Raw genomic sequence first — 19,656 nt, 5'->3', positions numbered from 1 at the left:
CCGGCGGCGGCCGGCCCTCCAGCCCCAGCCCGTCGGTGGTGAGCGAGAAGGAGAAGGAGGAGTTGGAGCGACTGCAGAAGGAGGAAGAGGAGAGGAAGAAGAGGCTACAGCTCTACGTGTTCGTCATGCGCTGCATAGCCTACCCCTTCAACGCCAAGCAGCCCACCGACATGGCTCGCCGGCAGCAGAAGGTAGGTGCGCCTGCGAGGCCCCGGGAGTGGCGCCGGAACGTCGCCAGGGCGAACAATGGGAGCTGGCTGCGCAGCCGGCACCCGGGGAAGGGGCTCCGAGAATCCTCTGCGCGGCCGGGCCCAGCCCAGAGCGCGCCGGCGGCGGCAGGGGGCCAGCCCGGGGCCTGAAGCCCTTGGCGCGCAGCCCGGCCTCCCTCCCCGAGCGTCGGGGAACGCCACCAGCAGGTCCCGCCTGGTGGTCCGGAGGTCCGCGGGGTGAGGCCTTGCTCGCTCGCAGCGCTCCCAGCGCGCTGGAGCTGCAGGCGGCCGCCCTCGGCTCGGGGCCCGCCCTCCTGGGCGTGCGCTCGGCGGGCGGAGCGCCGGGTGTGCGGGAGGAGAGCGCCCGGAGCCGCGCTCGACTCGGCAGGGCGGCGACCAGCCGCAGGGCGGGCGCAGGGAGCTAGCCCGGAAGGCTGTGAGCACCCTCCTCCCCGGGCGGGCTGGCCGGCCCCCGACTCGGGTCGCCCGGGGGTCCCGGAGTTCGCCTGCCCTCAGGGCGAGGTTTTCCCCTCTTCCTGTTCCGTCCGGGTACCAGAGCGGGGCACGCCCTCTGATCCTGCCGCCGGGGTCGGCCCCTCCACCGACCTCCCTTTGACCCGCCTTTCCTCTTCCCAAAGAGACTTCGCCGCCACCTTCTGGCTCGCCCAGGCCCTCCAGAGCCGGCCCTGCTGGCTTGATAAAGTGCAGCTGCAAAAAGCCTCCCAATTATAAGCGTCAAAAGCTTTTTGTGTGTGAGGCTGGGGCAAGGCTGAGGCGGCTTGGACTGCCTTTGATGTGAAAAAAAGCGCATATTTCTCTCAGCTGTTCTTTAACCCCAGGAAAGAGGCGGGTGGTTACTACCAGGAGAGAGGCGGCGGCAGAGGTCCGGAAGAGAAAGGTACCCAGTTTGGAGTGAGTTAATGAAGAAAGTCAGCATTCTGGTCGGTCTCTTTGAAATGAATCTGCAGAAAAGCCACTCCAGCCCCCAGAGGGGCGGTATGAGAAGGCAGCTCTAACCCCGCCAAGGTTATGAGACCCCTTTCTTAAAATAGTGAATTTCTAGGTTGCTAGCCTGTAAGACGGGATGGTAACGTTGCCGTAGTAGAGTGCTAGATTTTCCTATATTTATCCTCTTATCTCGAGGTAGCACAGATTTCTGTGTTTGTTTTGCACGTATATGTACACACACTGCCCAGCGCTGATGATTTATTTCAGTTATCACAAGCACGGTTATCAGTTGTATTTAAAAAATAAAACTCGTTTCCTGGTAGAGAAACAGCAGGTGGGCTGCACACACCACTCCCCGCCCCCACCACGCCCGGCATTGCCTCCCACCATCCCACCCCCGCCTTGCTTCTTCAACCTGCGTTTTGGACCACAGAGAGCACAAGTATCCTCGGAGCAGTAAAAGTTTCTGGATGTTCTTTTTTAAGGTTGGATGTTGGGTTCTTTGGTGCACAGGGCCCGAGATTTCAAGTTCAGCTTGGAATTATGCTAATTGTGCCTTTATAGCATGGGAAATTCCATCTCCAAAATCTACCGGTTAATAACGCACCGACCAAAGATGTCCTATTCCTTTGGCAGTGAATACTGCTGTCACTTCCAAAAAGCAAAAACAAGAACAAAAGAAACCCCTTGCCATTTATCTCTCAAAAGTCTCCAGAATTCTGTTCTTTAAATGTATGCTCAAACTAGGCACTAGGGTCAGGGAAGGAGACCGTCTCTGCAGAGACCCCGTGCTAAACAGAGCCTTCAGCCATCTGAGAAAGATTGTCAGGAGGCCAAGGGTTTCTAAGCGGACTGCAGGTTTCACCGGAATCCATTCAAAGCTGTGGTCTTCAGGGGCGGGCTGGTTCTGATTTACAGATGACCTTAACATCAGAGAGGGTCCAGGACTGATTGACAACACTTGGATTTGATGGAACTATTTTTAGTTATTGCAGCAAAGTAGTACTGAGTTCATCTCAGCAAACCCACCACTACACTGGGAAGCTGAATATATATATACATATATATGTAATATATGTATACACACACTGAAAATACATATATATACACACATATATGTATTTACCTTTGTAATAAGAATATATATATATTCCCTCCTATTACAAAGGTAAATAGGCTTTTCCATTGCTGTACATATTTTTTAAGTTTTTAGTGCCTTTCTGAAAAAGAATGTTTTGGTAAGTGTATGTTTTTCCAAGCATAAAGCTTGAAACTTTGATAGGAAAAAAAAACCCAACCATTGAAAGTAACTAAAAGGTTTGCATCATTGTGGTAAAATTTAAAACCAACAAAATAGATCAGTGAGCTAAAATTAGTCTTGGAGACATGTCAACTAGGTGTAAACTACAGTGAGTTTGTAGTAGAATAGAAAGAGATGAATTAGAAATGTCAGAGGGAAAATGAAGAAAGGGAACAGTGGCAGCGAGGGAGGGGAGGAAGAGAAAAATGTCTGTGAAAAGGAACTACTGAATGGGGGGGATCATAGTGCGCAGAGTATAGTAATATACTTTATGAAACCAAATAGTCTAATACTAGCTAACATTTTTCTAGTACCTACTATGTGCAAGGCACATCACTTAAATCATTTTTTTTTTGTAGACTTTATTTTTTAGAACAGTTACAGTTTTTCTGAAAAATTGAGATTATACAGAGTTCTCACATACCCCATACCCAGTTTCCTCTATTATTGACATCTTAAGAGTAGTATGGTGTATTTGTAATATTAATGAACCAATATTGATACATTATCATTAACTACAGTCCATCAGTAATTCAGATTTCCTTACTTTTACCTAATGTCCTTTTTCTGTGCTTAGTTTTTTTTTTTATTGTGGTAAATATATGTATGTAACAAATTGCTTGCCTTTTCAGCCTTCTTCACGTGTGCAATTCTGTGACATTAGTTAGGTTTATCTTGCTGTTCAACCATTACCATTATCCATTTCCAGATTTTCCCATCACCCTTAACAGAAGCTCAGTGTCTCCTACGCAGTGATCTGGGATCACATTTAATTCTCCTAATCACCCCGACAATATAGGAATCACTATCCCTACTTTTAGAGGAGAAAACCGAGGCTGAAGAGGTTTCTGTACTTGGCCTGAAGCACTCTGTAGTTAGTTAGTGGATGAGACAGTGGGAATGGGGCGTGGGCTGTTCTGACTCCACATCTTATCTTCTTCATAGGAGACACTGACCGGAAACATTTGCAGGGAAACCTAGAGCCTTAGCATCCTGACATGTGTCACCTGTGTTTCTTTAGGCAGGGCTATTTGTATTTGAGTCGAGAGACGCCTGCCCTCCTCCCTTCGGGCGCCTATCAAATAGCCAGAGTCGGCAAAATGGGCACTTAGGTACTAACCTCATGAAGAATACAAAGGAGAGAGACAGGCTGGTAGCTGGCACATCTGGTTACCAGACTGCTGTCAGCCTTTCTATGTGGTGCAAACTGAAAGGACAAAAAAAAAAGTATTAGATCAGAAGCCCAATTGGAAGGGAACAAAGGGAGAAGTGCTATTGCTTGGATCATTTTGATAGTTAATTACTTTGGTTCCACTTTTACTGGGCAAAAGTGTGCCTGGGAATCCCAACAGCCTTCCCAATTAAAAGAGGGACTTTAAACACAGACTATTTTTAAAACAGATTTCATCATGTAGAGGTATATTCCGCTTACATCACGGTGAATCTAAATATAATATTGATGGTAGCGATAACTTAAAACCAAGATAAAAATCGGTCCACCAGACTGCCACGTATATGTTTCAGCAGCTTATGAATGACAATTTAAAAAATAGTTCTTTGATTTCTTTTTCTTCCTTTCTTTCTTTTGTCAGAATGGGAGAGTGAATACCTAGAAGTTGGCATGGCAAAGCTATACCATATGTTTCTGAATCACGTAGTAACCGCGAGGGGTGGCTACCTCATATGAACTAGCTGCTTATAGATGTTAACTGAGGGAATGTAACATCAGGCACTGTAAACAATTCTGTGGAATGTTTAGATTGACAGATGCCCAATTTTTTTAATTGGCTAGGAAGTAATCAGAATGCCTGGATTACCGAGTGTCTAAAACATGAATGGTTTGTGTGTACATGTGGTTATATGTACATGTGTGTATACACATCACGAGGGAAAAGGGAAATGCTAAAAATGGCTCTACCCTATATGAACTCCTATTCCATTCACAAGGACTTTATGCCCAGACCAAACGTATTGTAAATCCAAGCTGCTCATTCCCACAGAATTCAGCTTAGACCTTGCCGTGCAGGTATGGCTGCCCTCGAGGCATCTCTATTCAGTTTACTGCTTTGACTCTGCTGTTTGGTCAAGACTCAAAAGCCCACGCCTTTCATAAAATTCAAGACCTAGTAGTAGCTAACTGTGTGTGTGTGTGTGTGTGTGTGTGTGTGTGTGTGTGTGTGTGTGTGTGTATGTGTGTCTGTGTGTTTTCAATAGCTAACAGTGATTCATCCTTTCAGATATGCTTTGAGGCACTTGGGTTGGTTCCACTCTCCGAAGTTCATAAGGTTCGCTTTGCCAGTGCATCATATGATTTGCATTTAAAAAATAAAATGTGCTAACCTTTTGAGAGACCTAGATGGCTGTTCAGCCAGGTTTCCTTCAAATACAATTCTGTGTTTCTCTGTTCATCAGGGAAAGCATTGAATTATTTAGATCTACTTTTTGGCACCCCCCACCCCCACCCCTACCCCCGCCAACCTCCTTGGCGCAGCGGGCAGAAACTGTTACGCTCTGGTACCATCCCCGAAGTTCTGAAGATGCGGAATACCAAAAAAGTAATAAGAGAAGTTCTTGCCTCATTACACACCTGGAATAGCCTTATGCTTCCCTAACACTGGACTGAAGAACAAAGGAAATGAAATCTTTCATTCCTGAAGAATTGTAGTGTGCCGCGTGATGAAAGTTAGATTATTCAGAGGTCTTTTCCCTGCAAAAGCAAATTGAATACACAATCACAGGCTATCACCCTAAAATATAACCAGCATTGGTAATTGGGGCCAAGTGTCTATAAAACTTAGTCTGGAATGATCAGGACAGTTCAAGGATCTAGTCCTCACTAAAGAAATAAGTAGTCCGTCAGCCACCAGCTATTCTTTGCACCAAGCACTCCCCCAGGCTTGGTGGCAAATCCGAAAGAGATCTGTGAGATACGGTTCCCGGCTTGGGGGAGCTTATGTTCTAGTTTGGAAGATAAGACATATACATATCAAATAAATTGAGAATAAGAAACAGCGTTTAATTGTAAGATGTTGATGGTAAGTAATAAGTACTGAAGTAGAGGGAGGAAGAGAGAGAGCTTGCATGCACAGAGAGGACTGGATATAATAGTGGGAAAAATCTTCATGGAGGAGGTAGACTAGGTCCGGTCTTGAAGAATGAGTATGATTTGTGTAAGCATGGGAAAGACAGAAGTGTTCAGTCTGGAGAAGAGCGTGAGGTACATGGAAAGAAGCCATTGTTTGTGGGGGACGATCAGTCAGACCCTTTTGGTTGCAAGTGACAGAAGTGCAACTCAGAGTGGCTAAATAGCAAAAAGAAAATAAAGGGGCGGGGGAGAGATTTATGGATGCATGTGCTGGAAAAGCCCAGTGCAGTGGTAACTTCAGGCATGGCTGGATCCAGGAGTTCAAATGTCTTCCTCAACAGAGTGAAGAAAGCTGGCTTTTCAGGGGGCAAGCTGTATATTAAACCTTTGTTTGGGTGCAAACTCCACCACTAAATAACCGCAGATTGCCCAGAGACATAAGATGATCTGCCTACAAGTTCTTCATCTATTGTATAGGGTAAATGTGGAAGAGACGGAGAAGCTACAGGTCATCTCTAGTGCCCTCTCCAGCAGAATAGTTGATGGTTCTTTCTGGGCAATGAGATTACTTGTTGCCAAGACTTATGAATTCGTTTTGACATTACTAAATACAGCAGTGGCATAAAAAATGTCCGAGATAGTTAAAGATGAATTCATTTAGTCCAACTGTCTAAATTTTAGTCCAACTACCTAAACTTCCAGATGAGCAACTGGGATCTCAAAAGGTACCAAGACTACAGACTCCATGAGAGATTGTAAACGGGGGCCTCTGGGCTGAAACTGACTCACAAATGTATTTCATTTTGTCTACAAGGCATTTTTCAATTTTTAAAATTAGCTCCCAACATTTAAAAGTATCAAGATATTTCATGTAAAAATGTACATTTCTGGATTCTCTTACAATTGGAAAATGTAGCAACACTGGGCTTGAGTTTTATTGAGTTTGCAAAAAGCAATAGAAATAAGACTACCCAGCCATCACTTAAATAATGAAATGTTAATCTCCTTTAACTAAAATTATACTGTTTGCAAAGGAGACACCATATGTATCTATGATAGTAGTGTATCAGCTATGTGGTACCTGCCAACATCATCTTCTTGCCGTTGATGCACAGATATCAGTGGTAATGCAGACAAGAGAAGAACCTGGAATTTGGAACTCTACATTGCCTGTCTTCAGTAACTCTTAACAGTATCCTAACTAGCATCAGGTATATGGTTTCTGCAGAATTGGAGGGCTGATGTTCAGAATTACCTCGTTTCTTTTTTATTGGTCATTCCAAGCATGTGCTAGAATTGCTTCTCTGTCGCTGCTAGCAGGTAAGGAAAGGGAGATGAAGTCACCTAACAGCTTGATTTCCGGCAACCAGGACACTTGCATGCGGGTCGTTGCTCTGGATATCTTGATGGAGAAGCAGTCAGTGAAGGACGGTGGTTAAGGACACGGACTCTGAAGTGAGGATACCTGATTTGCTTTCTGGGTGTACCCCTAACTGTCTGTGTGATCTTGGACAACTTGTTTAACCTCTCTGACTTAACCTCTCAGTAAAGTCCATCACTGGGTTCTCATGAAAATTAAGTAAGATGATATAGTAAAGATCTGAGAATAATGCCTGGTATGTGGTAAATGATACGTAATTGTTAGCTCTTGTTATTGCTAAGTTGATACGTGCAGGGTTGTGCTATTTTTATCTGTGAAAGGATGGAGCTAGTGAATACATGTAAACCACTGGCCATAAATCCATTGCCATTGAGTCGATACTGACTCATAGCGACCCTATAGGACACAGTAGAACTGCCCCATAGTATTTCCAAGGCTGTAATCTTTACGAAAGCAGATTGCCACATCTTTCTCCTGCAGAACGGCTGGTGGGTTCAAAACACTGATCTTTCAGTTAGCAGCTAAGCATTTAACCACTGCACCACCAGGGCTCCTTAAAGTACTGGCCATAGCAAGCCCTATATTCATTATTGCTGCCATTATCATCATCGTCATCATCAGTATTGACATCATAAGCAGACCTAGAAGACACCATCTATGAAACAGAAGGGGTCAGGGGTACAGTAATTCCTGTTTTTCATCTCTTGTTGAGACGCTTCATTAATATTTCTTTTTTCATTTTTTTGGGACATTTTTATTGTGCTTTAGGTGAAAGTTTACAGAGCAAATTAGTTTTCCATTCAACAAATCATACACAAATTGGTCCGTGACATTGGTTGCAATCCCCACAATGTGTCAGCACTCTCCGCATTTCTACTCTGGGTTTTCCATTTCCATTCATCCGGTTTCCGTGCCCCCCTCCTTGCCTTCTCTTCTTTGCTTTTGGGCAAATGTTGCCCTTTTCGTCTTATATAGTTGATTGTTCTAGGGAGCATATTCCTCACGGGTGTTATTGTTTATTTTATAGGCCAGTCTATTGTTTGGTTGAAAGGTGGCCTCTGTGAGTGGCTTCATCTCCACATTTGAAGGATGTCTTAGGGCAGTAGTCTCGGGGGTTCCTCCAGTCTCTATCAGACCAGTAAGTCTGGTCTTTTTTATGAATTTGAATTTCGTTCTGCATTTTTCACCCATTCTAACAGGAACCTTCTATTGTGTTCCTAGTCAGAGTGGTTGGTAGTGGTAGCTGGGCACCCTCTAGTTCTCCTGGTCTCAGGCTAGAGGAGGCTGTGGTTCGTGTGGGGCATTAGTCTTATGGACTAATTGCTTCCTTGAGTCTTTGGTTTCCTTCACTCTCCTTTACTCCAAATGGGAAGAGCCCAATAGTTGTATATTAGATGGCTGCTTGCAAGCTTTTAAGACCCCAGATGCTACTCACCAGCCTAGAATGTAGAACATTATCTTTGTGAACTATGGTATACCACCATGTCCCCTAAACTGTGGTCCTTAGCCTTCAAGCCCAGTAGTTCAGTCCTGTGAGGTGTTTGGATATGTCCAAGAAATTTCTATACTTGGTGTCCCCTGTGTGCTCTATTATATATATGGATATACACGCAGCACATACAAATATGTACGTAGAAATATCCACAACCATACCTATATAAGCACACAGGTGTACTCCAGTACAACCTCCCACACCTATTTAGCATACATATCTACCTGTGTATCTACTTATAAATTATTGTTTGTTATTACTGTTGTTGAAGGACTGTATATATTATAGTGTCTCCCATAGTTGCCCTTTATTCTTGCGTACCTCTCAAGGTACCTGTCTTCCTTTTCCTCGGTAACGTTGTGCTGACTTCCCCTGGATTGTGTATTGCCTTTTCCTTTGCCAGAATTAACACCTGTCTACTATCTATTTAGTGATTCTCCCTCTCTCCCTCTCCCATTCCTGGTAACCATCCAAGAATGCTTCTTTCTGTGTGTTAACCTATTCTTGACTTTTTATAGTAGTGGTCTCATACAATGTTTATCCTTTTGTGACTGGCTTACTTCACTCAGCATAATGTCCTTTAGATTCATCCATGGTGTGAGATGTTTCACAGATTCATCATTATTCTTCATCATTGCATAGTGTTCCGTTATATGTATGTACCACAGTATGTTTATCCATTCATCCATTGATGGACATTTAGATTGTTTCCATCTTTTTGCTATTGTGAATAATGCTGCAGTGAACATGGGTGTGCATATGTCTATTCATGTCACAGCTCTTATTTCGCTAGCATATATACCTAGGAGTGGGATTGCTGGATTGTATGGTATATCTCTTTCTAGCTTTTTAAGGAAGTACCGTATGATTTTCCATATTGGTTATGCCATTTTACAGTCCCACCAGCCGTGTATAAGGGTTCCAGTCTCCCCACAACCTCACCAGCACTTGCTGTTTTCTGTTTGTTTTGATCAGTGCCATTATTGCCAGGGTGAGATTGTATCACACAGTAGTTTTGATTTGCGTCTCTCTAATGGCTAATGGTGGTGAGCATCTCTTCATGTGTTTGTTAGCTCCCTGAATGTCTTTTTTGGTGAAGTGTCTGTCCATGTCCTTATCCCATTTTTTGATTGGATTGTTTGTCTTTTTGTTGTTGAGTTATTGAAGTTTTCTATATATTTTAGACTTTAGACCCCTGTCAGATATGTCATTTTTAAAATTCTTTCCCAGTCTGTAGGTTCTCTTTTTACTCTTTTGGTGAAGTCTTTTGATGAGCATAAGTATTTAATTTTTAGGAGGCCCCAGTTATCTAGTATATTTTCTGCTGTTTGTGCATTTTTAGTTATGTTTGACAGTCTATTTATGCCATAAATTAGGGCCCCTAGCTTTGTCCCTATGTTTTCTTCCATGAACTTTATAGTTTTAGGTTTAACATTTAGGTCTTTGGTCCATTTTGAGTTAGTTTTTGTGTTTGTTGTGAGGTATGGATCCTGTTTCATTTTTCTGCAAACGGATATCCAGTTTTGCCAGCACCATTTGTTAAAGAGACTGTCTTTTCCCCATTTAATGAACTTCAACACTTTGTTGAAGATCAGCTGTCCATAGCTGGATGGATTTATTTCTGGATTCTCAGTTCTGTTCCATTTGTCTATGTGTCTGTCGTTGAACTAGTACCAGGCTGTTTTGACTACTGTGGCTGTGTAGTAGGTTCTGGGATCAGGAAGTGTGAGGCCTCCTACTCTGTTCTTTGTCTGTAAGGCTTTAGCTCTCCAGCGTCTCTTTCCTTTCCATATGGAGTTGGAGATTAGTTTTTCCGTTTCGGTAATGAATGTTGTTGGAATTTAGATTGGGATTGCATTATATCTAGAGATCGCTTTGGGGAGTACTGACATTTTCACAATGTATTAAGTTCCTATCCATGAGCATGGTATGTATTTCCATTACCGTAGGTCTCTTTTGGTTTCTTGCAGTAATGTTTTGTAGTTTTCTTCGTAGAAGTCTTTTACGTCCCTAGTTAGATTTATTCTTAAGTATTTTATCCTTTTGGGGGCTATTGTAAATTGTATTGGTTTCCTGATTTCCTTTTGGAAGTTCTCTTTGTTAGTGTAAAGGAATCCAACTGATTTTTGTATGTTGATTTGTACCCTGCCACTTTGCTAAACTCTTCTGTTAGTTCCAGTAACTTTCTTGTGGAGTCTGTGGGATTTTCTATGTATAGGATCACGTCATCTGCAAATAGGGATAGTTTTACTTCTTCCTTACCAATCTGGATGTCTTTTATTTCGATTTCTTGCCCTATTTCTCTAACTAGGACTTCCAGTACAATATTGAATAAGAGTGGTGATAAAGGGCATTCTTGTCTGGTTCTCCATCTCAGGGGGAATGTTTTCAGTCTCTCTCCATTGAGAATAATGTTGGCTGTTGGTTTTGTGTATTTGCCCTTAATTATGTTGGGGAATTTCTCTTCTATCCCCGTTATGTTGAGAATTTTTATCAGGAAATGGTGTTGGACTTTATCAAATGCCTTTTCTGTATCAATTGAAATGATCATGTGATTCTTTTCCTTTTGTTTTATTTATGTGGTGAATTACACTGATTCATTTCCTAATGATGAAAAACCTTTGCATACATGGTATGAATCCCTCTTGGTCATGATGTATTTTTTTTGGAATGGCTGTTGAATTGTACTGGCTAGAAATTTGTGGAGAATTTTTACGTCTATGTTCATGAGGGGTATTGGTCTGTAATTTTCTTTTTTAGTGGTGTCTTTGCCTAGCTTTGGTATCAGGGTAAGGCTGGCTTCGTAGAATGAATTAGGAAGTATTCCTTCCTGTTCTATGTTCTGGAATAGTTTGAGTAGAATTGGTGTCAGCTCTTCTCCGAATATTGGGTAGAATTCTCCAGTGAAGCCGTCTGGGCCAAGGCTTTTTTGTTGTTGTTGTTGTTGGAAGTTTTTTTTATGACCTCCTAAATGTCTTCTTTTGTTATGGGTCTGTTCAAATTTTCTACCTCAGTTTGTGTTAGTTTAGGGAGGCAGTGTGTTTCTAGAAATTTGTCCATTTCTTCTAGGTTTTGAAATATGTTGTAATAGAATTTTTCATAATGTTATGATCCTTTTTATCTCAGTTGATTCTGTTATAATGTCATCCATCTCATTTCTTATTTTGGTTATTTGCATCTTCTTCTTTTCTTTTGTCAGGTTGAGTGGTTTGTCAGTTTTATTAATCCTCTCAAAGAACCAACTTCTAGTCGTATTGATTCGGTTTTCTGTTTCATTTAGTTCTGCTCTAATCTTATTATTTCCTTTCTTCTGCTGACTATGAGCTTCTTTTGCTGCTCTTTTCCTGTTTGTTTGAATTGTAGGGTTAAGCTATTGATTTTGGCACTTCTTTCTTTTTGACGTGTACATTTATTGCTATAAATTCTTCCCGGAGCAGTGCTTTTGCTGCTAATATTTCTTTAGAAAAAGAACAGGGATCCATTTCCCTAGGTTCAGATGCCCACTCTGATTAAAAAACAAACCATATGGATAGGATTCCCAGGAAATTTTTTAAAGGGCTAGTGAGTTTTTTGTTTTGTAATGCTAAGCACAGAGTCCCTGAATGGCACAAATTGTTAAGAGTTCAACTACTAGCTGAAAAGTTGGTGGTTTGGACCCACCCGAGGTGCCTTGGAGGATGGGCCTGGTGACTGCTTCTGAAAGGTCACAGCCATGCAAACTATGGAGCAGTTCTACTCTGCACATATGAGGTCGTCATGAGTCAGAATCTACTTGACAGCAACGACAACAGCAGTGCCAAGCACACACGTGTGGGAGGATTTGACACAGCTTATCAAAAGACTCTGATAAAGCATTTAGGGTCACTCAACTAGTAAATAATGGCACCCTCAGAGATTGTTATTCTCCAGTTAGCCTTTCTTTTTCCCATATCATGCTTGCTGTCAAAGAGTAGGTCACCTACCTTTTTCAAGTCTTCAAGTCTTGATAGTTTGGTCTTGATCCAAATAGCTCTTTAAAAATGCTAGTTTATATTGTTGTTGTTATTAGTTGCCATTGCTTCCACTCTGACTCATGGTTGCTCCCATGTATAACAGAACAAAACATTGCCTGGTTCTGTGCCATCTTCATGATCATTGGCGTGCTCAAGTCCATTGTTGTGGCCACTGTGTATTTTGAATGCCTTCCAACTTAGGAGGCTCATCTCCAGCACTCTGTCAGACAATATTTTGTTGTAATTCATAGGAGTTTCATTGGATAATTTTTGGAAGTACATTACCAGACCTTTCTTCCTTGTCTCACTTAGTCTGGAAGATCCACTGAAACCTGTCCACCATGGATGACCCTGCTAGTATTTGAAATACTGGTGACATAGCTTCCAGCATCACAGACATATGCAAGCCACCACACTCTGACAGACTGACAGACAGGTGGTGGTGGTTTACATTAATGACATTGATTATCGCCATTGCAAGTGAACACAGAAAATACATGTTTTTATGTTTGTGTAAGAATACATTCAAAGCATATGTGACAAATTTTAAGCATACACCTGACTTCTCCATATATTTAGGCAAAGGCAAACTCACATGAATATATAATATGCAGTAGAGCATATTCCCTGGTTCAAATTCCTGGCTTGGCTGTGTCACCTGGTGGCTATGTGACCGTGGGCATATTATCAAATCTCTTTAGGTCTTAGTTTTCTCATCTGTAAAATGGGAAAAACAATAATATTGAGGAGTACAAGAGTAAATGTATGTTAAGCGCTTTACAAGTGTGTTAAGCTTAACAAGTACATTAAGCTTAACCAGTACTCAGCATGGGTTAAAGATTGAGCAAGTGTTAGCAGGGACAGTAGTAATAGTATTCTTGCATTTTTGTCCACCACACACCCACACGCTATTTCATATTGCAGCATGTTTGCTCATGCTATTCCTTATTCTAGAGTGTCCTAATTTTTTTTTCACCTGATTTATTCTTGTTCATCTTTTAATTAACTTGGGTATTATCTCCTTGAAGAAACCTTACCCCAACCTTTATATTGGGCTAAACGCTCCCCCACCTCCCTGGTATGTCTGCACTTTACCTCCTATATGCTCTATGTAAATTGTCCTTTGTGAATGTACCTCCCTCCAACTAGCTGTGAGAAACCCAACACAGGGGCCACATCTTACTCCTGTTTAATTCCCTGTAGCCCAAAACCATTGAGACTTCATGTTGATATTTTATTTTCTAAGGAGTTTCTAAGGAGAGGAAGTGAAGAAGGCTTAAACACAGTCTGTCTCTATTACAAAGACAATTTATCTACTTTTATAAAATCTTCCCCATGGAAAACATGAAGGGAACCAATTACCAAATGATTTCAAAATAATCCATGCTGCAGAAATATACTATCGGTCATCTTCCATCTTGGATTGTTCATACCAACAACTGACAAATTTCTAGACCCACAATAGAGGAATGTCTTCTTTTAAAGCCCACAAGCACTCAGAAATTCCTTGAAATGGCTGAATTCCTGTTGAACTTGAACCACCATAGTGCTTGTTTAAGTGGCTAAATATTAAAATCAGAACACGCCCAAAGTGATAACTAAGTCTCCATACTGGGCATGTGTTCTTTGGTAAGTTTTATTTGATTTAGCTCTTTGTGAATTAAAAAAAAAAAAAAAAAGCACAAAAAACAGAAAAAAAGAGTGGGCAGTCAACAGAATTATAGTGAAAGTCTGGCTGTTTAATATATTGTTTTTCTCGATATTGCCAAAGCTAGTTCATGGGATCCAGAAGCTCTGTGTATTCAGACAGAAATAAATACGCTTCTTTTCCACACTTTATTCTCTCATTGGATTTTAGTGTTATTTTTTCTGTTCTTTTATTGTAAGTGGTCTAAAGTCCTTTCTGGATATAGCTGGGATATAAATCATAACTATAGGACTATTGCATATTGGATATGGTAGTAAGAATATAATACGTATGACATATATACATACATATAGATATATGGAAAACTGCTTCTTAGTTATAGAAATTTCTGATACTTTTCATTAGTCATAGGGAAAATTAACCTTCCTGTGTCATTCCTTTCATTTTAACCAGGAGGGAGGCATTGAGAGGTTGAAAAATAAATTGAATTATCAGGCCCCCCAGTGTTCCAGTCTTCCAACTGCTTTTCTAAAATTGAGGGACGTGGAGTAAACTGGTAACATATTGATGTCCTGTCAGCAGCCTGTGGGAGAAGAATACCAACTTCGCACGTAAAGTGGCAGTTCTCAGGTCCCTTCTGTGCAGTAGGAAAGTTCTGAGCCATTTTGAAGATAACCCTTTCATCTCTAAGTGTTCCAGGAGCACATGCTTACTTGCAAATCCTTCTAGGACCTGTAGTTTAGGGGCAGAGAGTTTATGTCAGTGGTGGTGGAGAAAGTCAGAAAAGGATGGGAGGACTGGTTACACAACTGGGAGAATGTAAATAGTGTCACTGAATTGTACCTGTAGAGTTTGCTGAGATGGTGTGTCTTTTGCTGTGTATTTTTTCATGAAGGAAGGGAGGGAGCGAGGGAGAAAGGAAGGAAGCGAGAAGACCAGTTTTAATAAGTGAATTGCTATTAGCACTTGTCTTCTTTCTTTATACAGACAGTCCCGAGGGTCTGAATGTCTGATTTATGGACAACTCATACTTAAGAATGGACTGCCATAAAGCCTATTAGTATAATAAAAATTTGAGTTAAATGTAATGGTTCGTAATAACGAACTCACACGCTACTTTGTGACACTCATGAAAACACTGCACAGTTTGGAAGTGTTTCTTCAGTGTTTTATATGCACAGAAAGGTAAAATGTATACTGTATACTAACGCGAACATTTGACTAGTGGATGTTAAGTATATACTATATACTAAGACAAACATTTGACTAACTGGTATTAAATAAGAACCGTATATATCTGTTCCGCTATACCTACAAATTCAACTTAAGAACAGACTTAGGAACGGCTCTCATTCATAACCTGGGACCGGCTTATAAACAGCAAAGGACACACATTTGCCTTTTGAAACCTTTAATATGATGAATAAAGCCTATAACATAATTCAATCAATGCATCTAATGCCTCCTTTAACAATCACCATTTATACTACTTTGCACATAAGAAACATCTTTAATCCAAAATTCTCAAAATATTCAACTCAGTTATTCAATAAAATAATGTCTCACAAGAAAAAAAAAGACAATGTAATTTTGGCAACTTCTCAGAGTGATACAGAGAATATACTGTGCCACTTAAGAAATCAAAATGAAAACATGGAAAAGTCTTACAAATAATTATGCCTTCTGTTGCCCATACAGAAAAACAGCCTTTTGGTGTGGATGGTAGGCATAGAGTTGTTTAAGCAAACAAGTTGAAATATATCTTCAACGTCTTCAGCGATTTTTCTGACAACTACAGCAACTGTTATCTATGAGGCAGTGTCATAACATACTGTGTTCAAAACATTTCTTGGGGGCTTTTCCATATTCAATTTTTGTTTGTTACAGATCATCAGATAATATTGTTTTGAGCCACTTCTACATACAAGAAATTCACTAGGTCCTCTAGACAAAACATGCAGAGACACTAGACAGCCTTCCAGACCTCTGGAAACCTAGCCATCTGGTTGATATGTGGAGATGCACCTACGTAGAATATAACTTACAGTGTAAGGCAGGATGTGGTGAATGTCTGAATCTGAAATATTGGTGCTTTCTGGGTCTTCATCCTTGGCTGTCTTCTCATCTCATGCTATACCATCTCTTTGGGCAACCTCACCACAAATGGTGACTTTACTACCATCTCTGTGCTTACATCTCAAATATTTATTTCCAGCCTGTGCCTCTCCGCAGACCTCCAAACCCATGCGTCTTGTGGTTTATGTCAGTGCTGCTAAGTGTGTGGTCCATGGGATGGTGCGAGCCAGTGAAGCCTTTATTATGAGTCCACAGTGAGGTGAGGAATTTGCACCAAATCAACTCACTGCTTCCATCTTCAAGAACGTCTTTCTACAAAAACATTTTCATCTGAATTGAACAGAATGCTTTGTGATGAAGTTGCTGTAATTTCTGGTATAAACCCTTAATCTCGGTAAGGACTGATAACAAAACATTCATGTGTAGCAGAGGTCCACACACCACACTCTGAGGAGCATTGGGCTCCATCACGTCTCCTCTAGGAAGCTCTCCGACCACTCAACTATAAAAAGTTTAACTCCTCGTGCAGATGCTTTTCCCTTCTGTTTTCTAACTCAGTGACTGGCTCACTGGTGCTCCTTACCATATACTGAGCTGTCCATGGCAGACACGTGCAGCTCAACTTCAGATCTTTACTGTTGCTCATCGTCAGCACCAAGGGATGCATATGTCCTGTCGCTGTTCCTCCTAAGAAAATTTTCATTTTCCTCTTCATCTTCCTGACTGATGCCCTGCTTTGGGTCCTCATGATTGTTAGCATGGACTTTTGCTACAGTCTCCTACCTGTTCTTCCTGCCCACACTCTGCCCATCCACCATAGTGGTCATTCAGAAGCACGAATTCAGTCATGACCCTTCCTTGCTCAGAATTCCTCTGCAGCTTTCTGTTGCCTACACAGGGTAAAATCGAACTCATCTGCATGGTATAACCAGGTCCTCCCTCCCACCCAGCTTCACCTCCTGCAGTTCTCCTGCACACAGCCTGGATGTCTGCCCATGAAGTTACTTACCATCCCCATTCGTTCCGTGCACTTCTGTGCCCCGCTGTCTTTGCACACGCTGTTCCTCCTGCTTGTTCTTCCCCACCTTGCCTTCCACCACTTTCCCAGGTAGACTGTGGCACTGAGTCATTATATTGAATAGGAGCAAATAGTGACATTTATTGGGTCTTTACACTGGGTAGCCACTGCATTACAAATTTACAAGCCTTATTTAATCTTTTACAATAACCTATACAATAGGTACTGTTGTTGTTGTGTGCCTTCGAGTCGATTCCAACTCATAGCAACCTTATATGACAGAGTAGACCTGCCCTGTAGGGTTTCCTAGGCTGTCATCTGTGTGGGAGCAGATTACCAGGTCTTTTTCTCCCACAGAGCCACTGGGTGCGTTCAAACTGCCAGCCTTTTTGTTAGCAGCTGAGTGCTTAACCATTGTGCCATCAGGGCTCCTTACAATAGATACTAATCAGACCAAACCTACAGATGAGGAAACTAAGAGGCAAAGCATCTAAGATCTTGTCTTAGGTCAAGCACATCTGGGAAATGGTAGAGCTGGGGTTAGGACCCAGGCAGTCTGACTGGAGCCTGCACTCTTAACTGTGTGCTCTGTTAACTGCACGGGGACAGTCAGCACATCGTGTTTGCATGTCTGTTTCTTTCTCCTGGCTCTATAGGATCATTCCCGTTAGTATCCACAGGGAGGTGGACGGCAAGCATACTAGGTGCTCAATAAATATTTGTTGCAATAATTTATGATGATCGAATTCATGATTATTTAGGGAACAGTAATAAAGACTACTATTTATAGCATGTTCTCACCGCTTGTCTGTCAGCTTGTCAAGTTGTGGAGGCCGTGTGTTGTTGTGATGCTAGAAGCTATGCCACCCGTGTTTCAGATACGATCGGGGCACACATGGTGGACATAGTTCAGCTGAGTTTCCAGACCAAGACAGACTAGGAAGAATGGCCTGGTGATCGACTTTTGAAAATTAGCCAATGAAAACCTTACGGATTACAACAGAACATTGTCCCATTCACTTGCTTCGGACGTGTCACCAGGAAGGATTAATTGCTGGAGGAGGACATCATGTTTGGTGAAGTAGGGGGCCGGTGAGTGTGAGGGAGACCCTTGGTGAGATGGATTGGCACAGTAGCTGCAATGATGGACTTGAACGGGCTGGTGATCATGACGACGCAGGACCAGACAACGTTCTGATCTGCTGTACGTGAGGTCCCCATGAGTCAGAGTCTGCTCAACAGCAGCTATCTTATCTACCCCTGTCTATCCTTGTCTGTCTATTGCATGTTACTGAGATTATCTCATTTCTTCTTGAAAACAACTTTTTTGAGTAGATGGGGCTTGTGTTCTAAATCCCTGGTTTATCATGGGCAAAGTGAGGTCCAGAGAGCTCCTACTGGCAGCAAAGCACTGCAGAACACCAGCCCGGGCCTCCTAGCTACATCCGCTGCACCATCTCAGAGCTGCGTGCAGAGCAGCTGAGGCCATTGCAGACTTTTGAAGGCTACGGAGAGTCACACTTTTAGAGACTGCCCCCACCCTACTTTATAGCAAACATTAAAATGCACTTCACATCCCACATCCATCCATTTAACTTTTTTATTGTAAAAAACTGGAAATAGTTTTTCAGCCTTGTTTTTGAAATTACTTGTCTATATAATTTATTTGGTTAATAATTATTTATGATTTCTCATGAATCATTCACAGGAATGCTTGCAAATTGAAAAAAACGACCTTGCCAATTGTTTTCAAATGTAATGCTATTTTATGAGTACTAAGTTTAACAATTAATAGAATTGACATGGATGTGGAAGTCATTTAAACTGAATGTTTATTAATTTTCATTTTTATTTTCCCATTTTGGAGACAGCATGTTTTATTTAAGATCGTCAGCCCTTTTTTTAGGGCCTTAGAAAGTCCCAAGGCTCTAGTGACCATCCCTCTGTTGCTTAAGGGAAAAAAGAGCTTTGGGCCAGGCTTGCTGGAAGAAGTGACATTTGAACTAAGCTTCAAGTTGGCTGAGAAGATCAAAGGATGAGGGTGTGAGATATTTTGGGGGAAGGAAGAATACTTTGAAGTATTCAGAGATGAGACAATGCAAAGTAAACAAACGGACCTCTGAATGGAAAAATACAGTTGCATAAAATTCCAATAGTGGAGATAAAAAAAAAGAACAAGGATTGGCTCATGATTGTGGCTGGCCATCGATACCAGGGTGAAGGGGTCAGAGGGCTCTATTGCTGTGGGCAATGGAGAACTACTGACGAATCGCGAGCAGGGCAGTGACATGACAGGTGTAGTGTTTTAGGATTAAGCAAGGTGTATGGAAAGTTAAGAGAAAGAAGAGAAAGAACAAGTGTAAATGTCTTCACATTGTGAGACCAGGTCATGAATTAGGCCTGAATGTTTGATCCAGCAGAGGTAATCTTTAAAATTGTGTGGGTAAATTTGTAGAAAATCTCAGAAAATTAATGCCTATAGGTAGAAGTGTTGTAGAAGTGTCTTG

At 41.8% G+C, this 19,656-nt stretch overlaps 1 protein-coding gene across 1 annotated transcript in view; it reads left to right on the top strand.

Moving 5' to 3' along the window:
• CADPS (calcium dependent secretion activator) overlaps positions 1-19,656 on the top strand; it is a 548,960-nt gene that overhangs the window by 245 nt on the left and 529,059 nt on the right. Inside the window, 1 exon segment of the mRNA XM_023727714.1 lies at positions 1-191. This exon segment is cut by the window's left edge and continues 122 nt beyond it. Within this exon segment, the coding sequence (XP_023583482.1) occupies positions 1-191 (191 nt within the window).

The sequence above is a fragment of the Trichechus manatus genome, unplaced genomic scaffold (genome assembly GCF_000243295.1).
Source record: "Trichechus manatus latirostris isolate Lorelei unplaced genomic scaffold, TriManLat1.0 scaffold00001, whole genome shotgun sequence".
Taxonomy (NCBI): Eukaryota; Metazoa; Chordata; class Mammalia; order Sirenia; family Trichechidae; genus Trichechus; species Trichechus manatus.
This window is presented reverse-complemented; position numbering and strand designations above follow the sequence as displayed.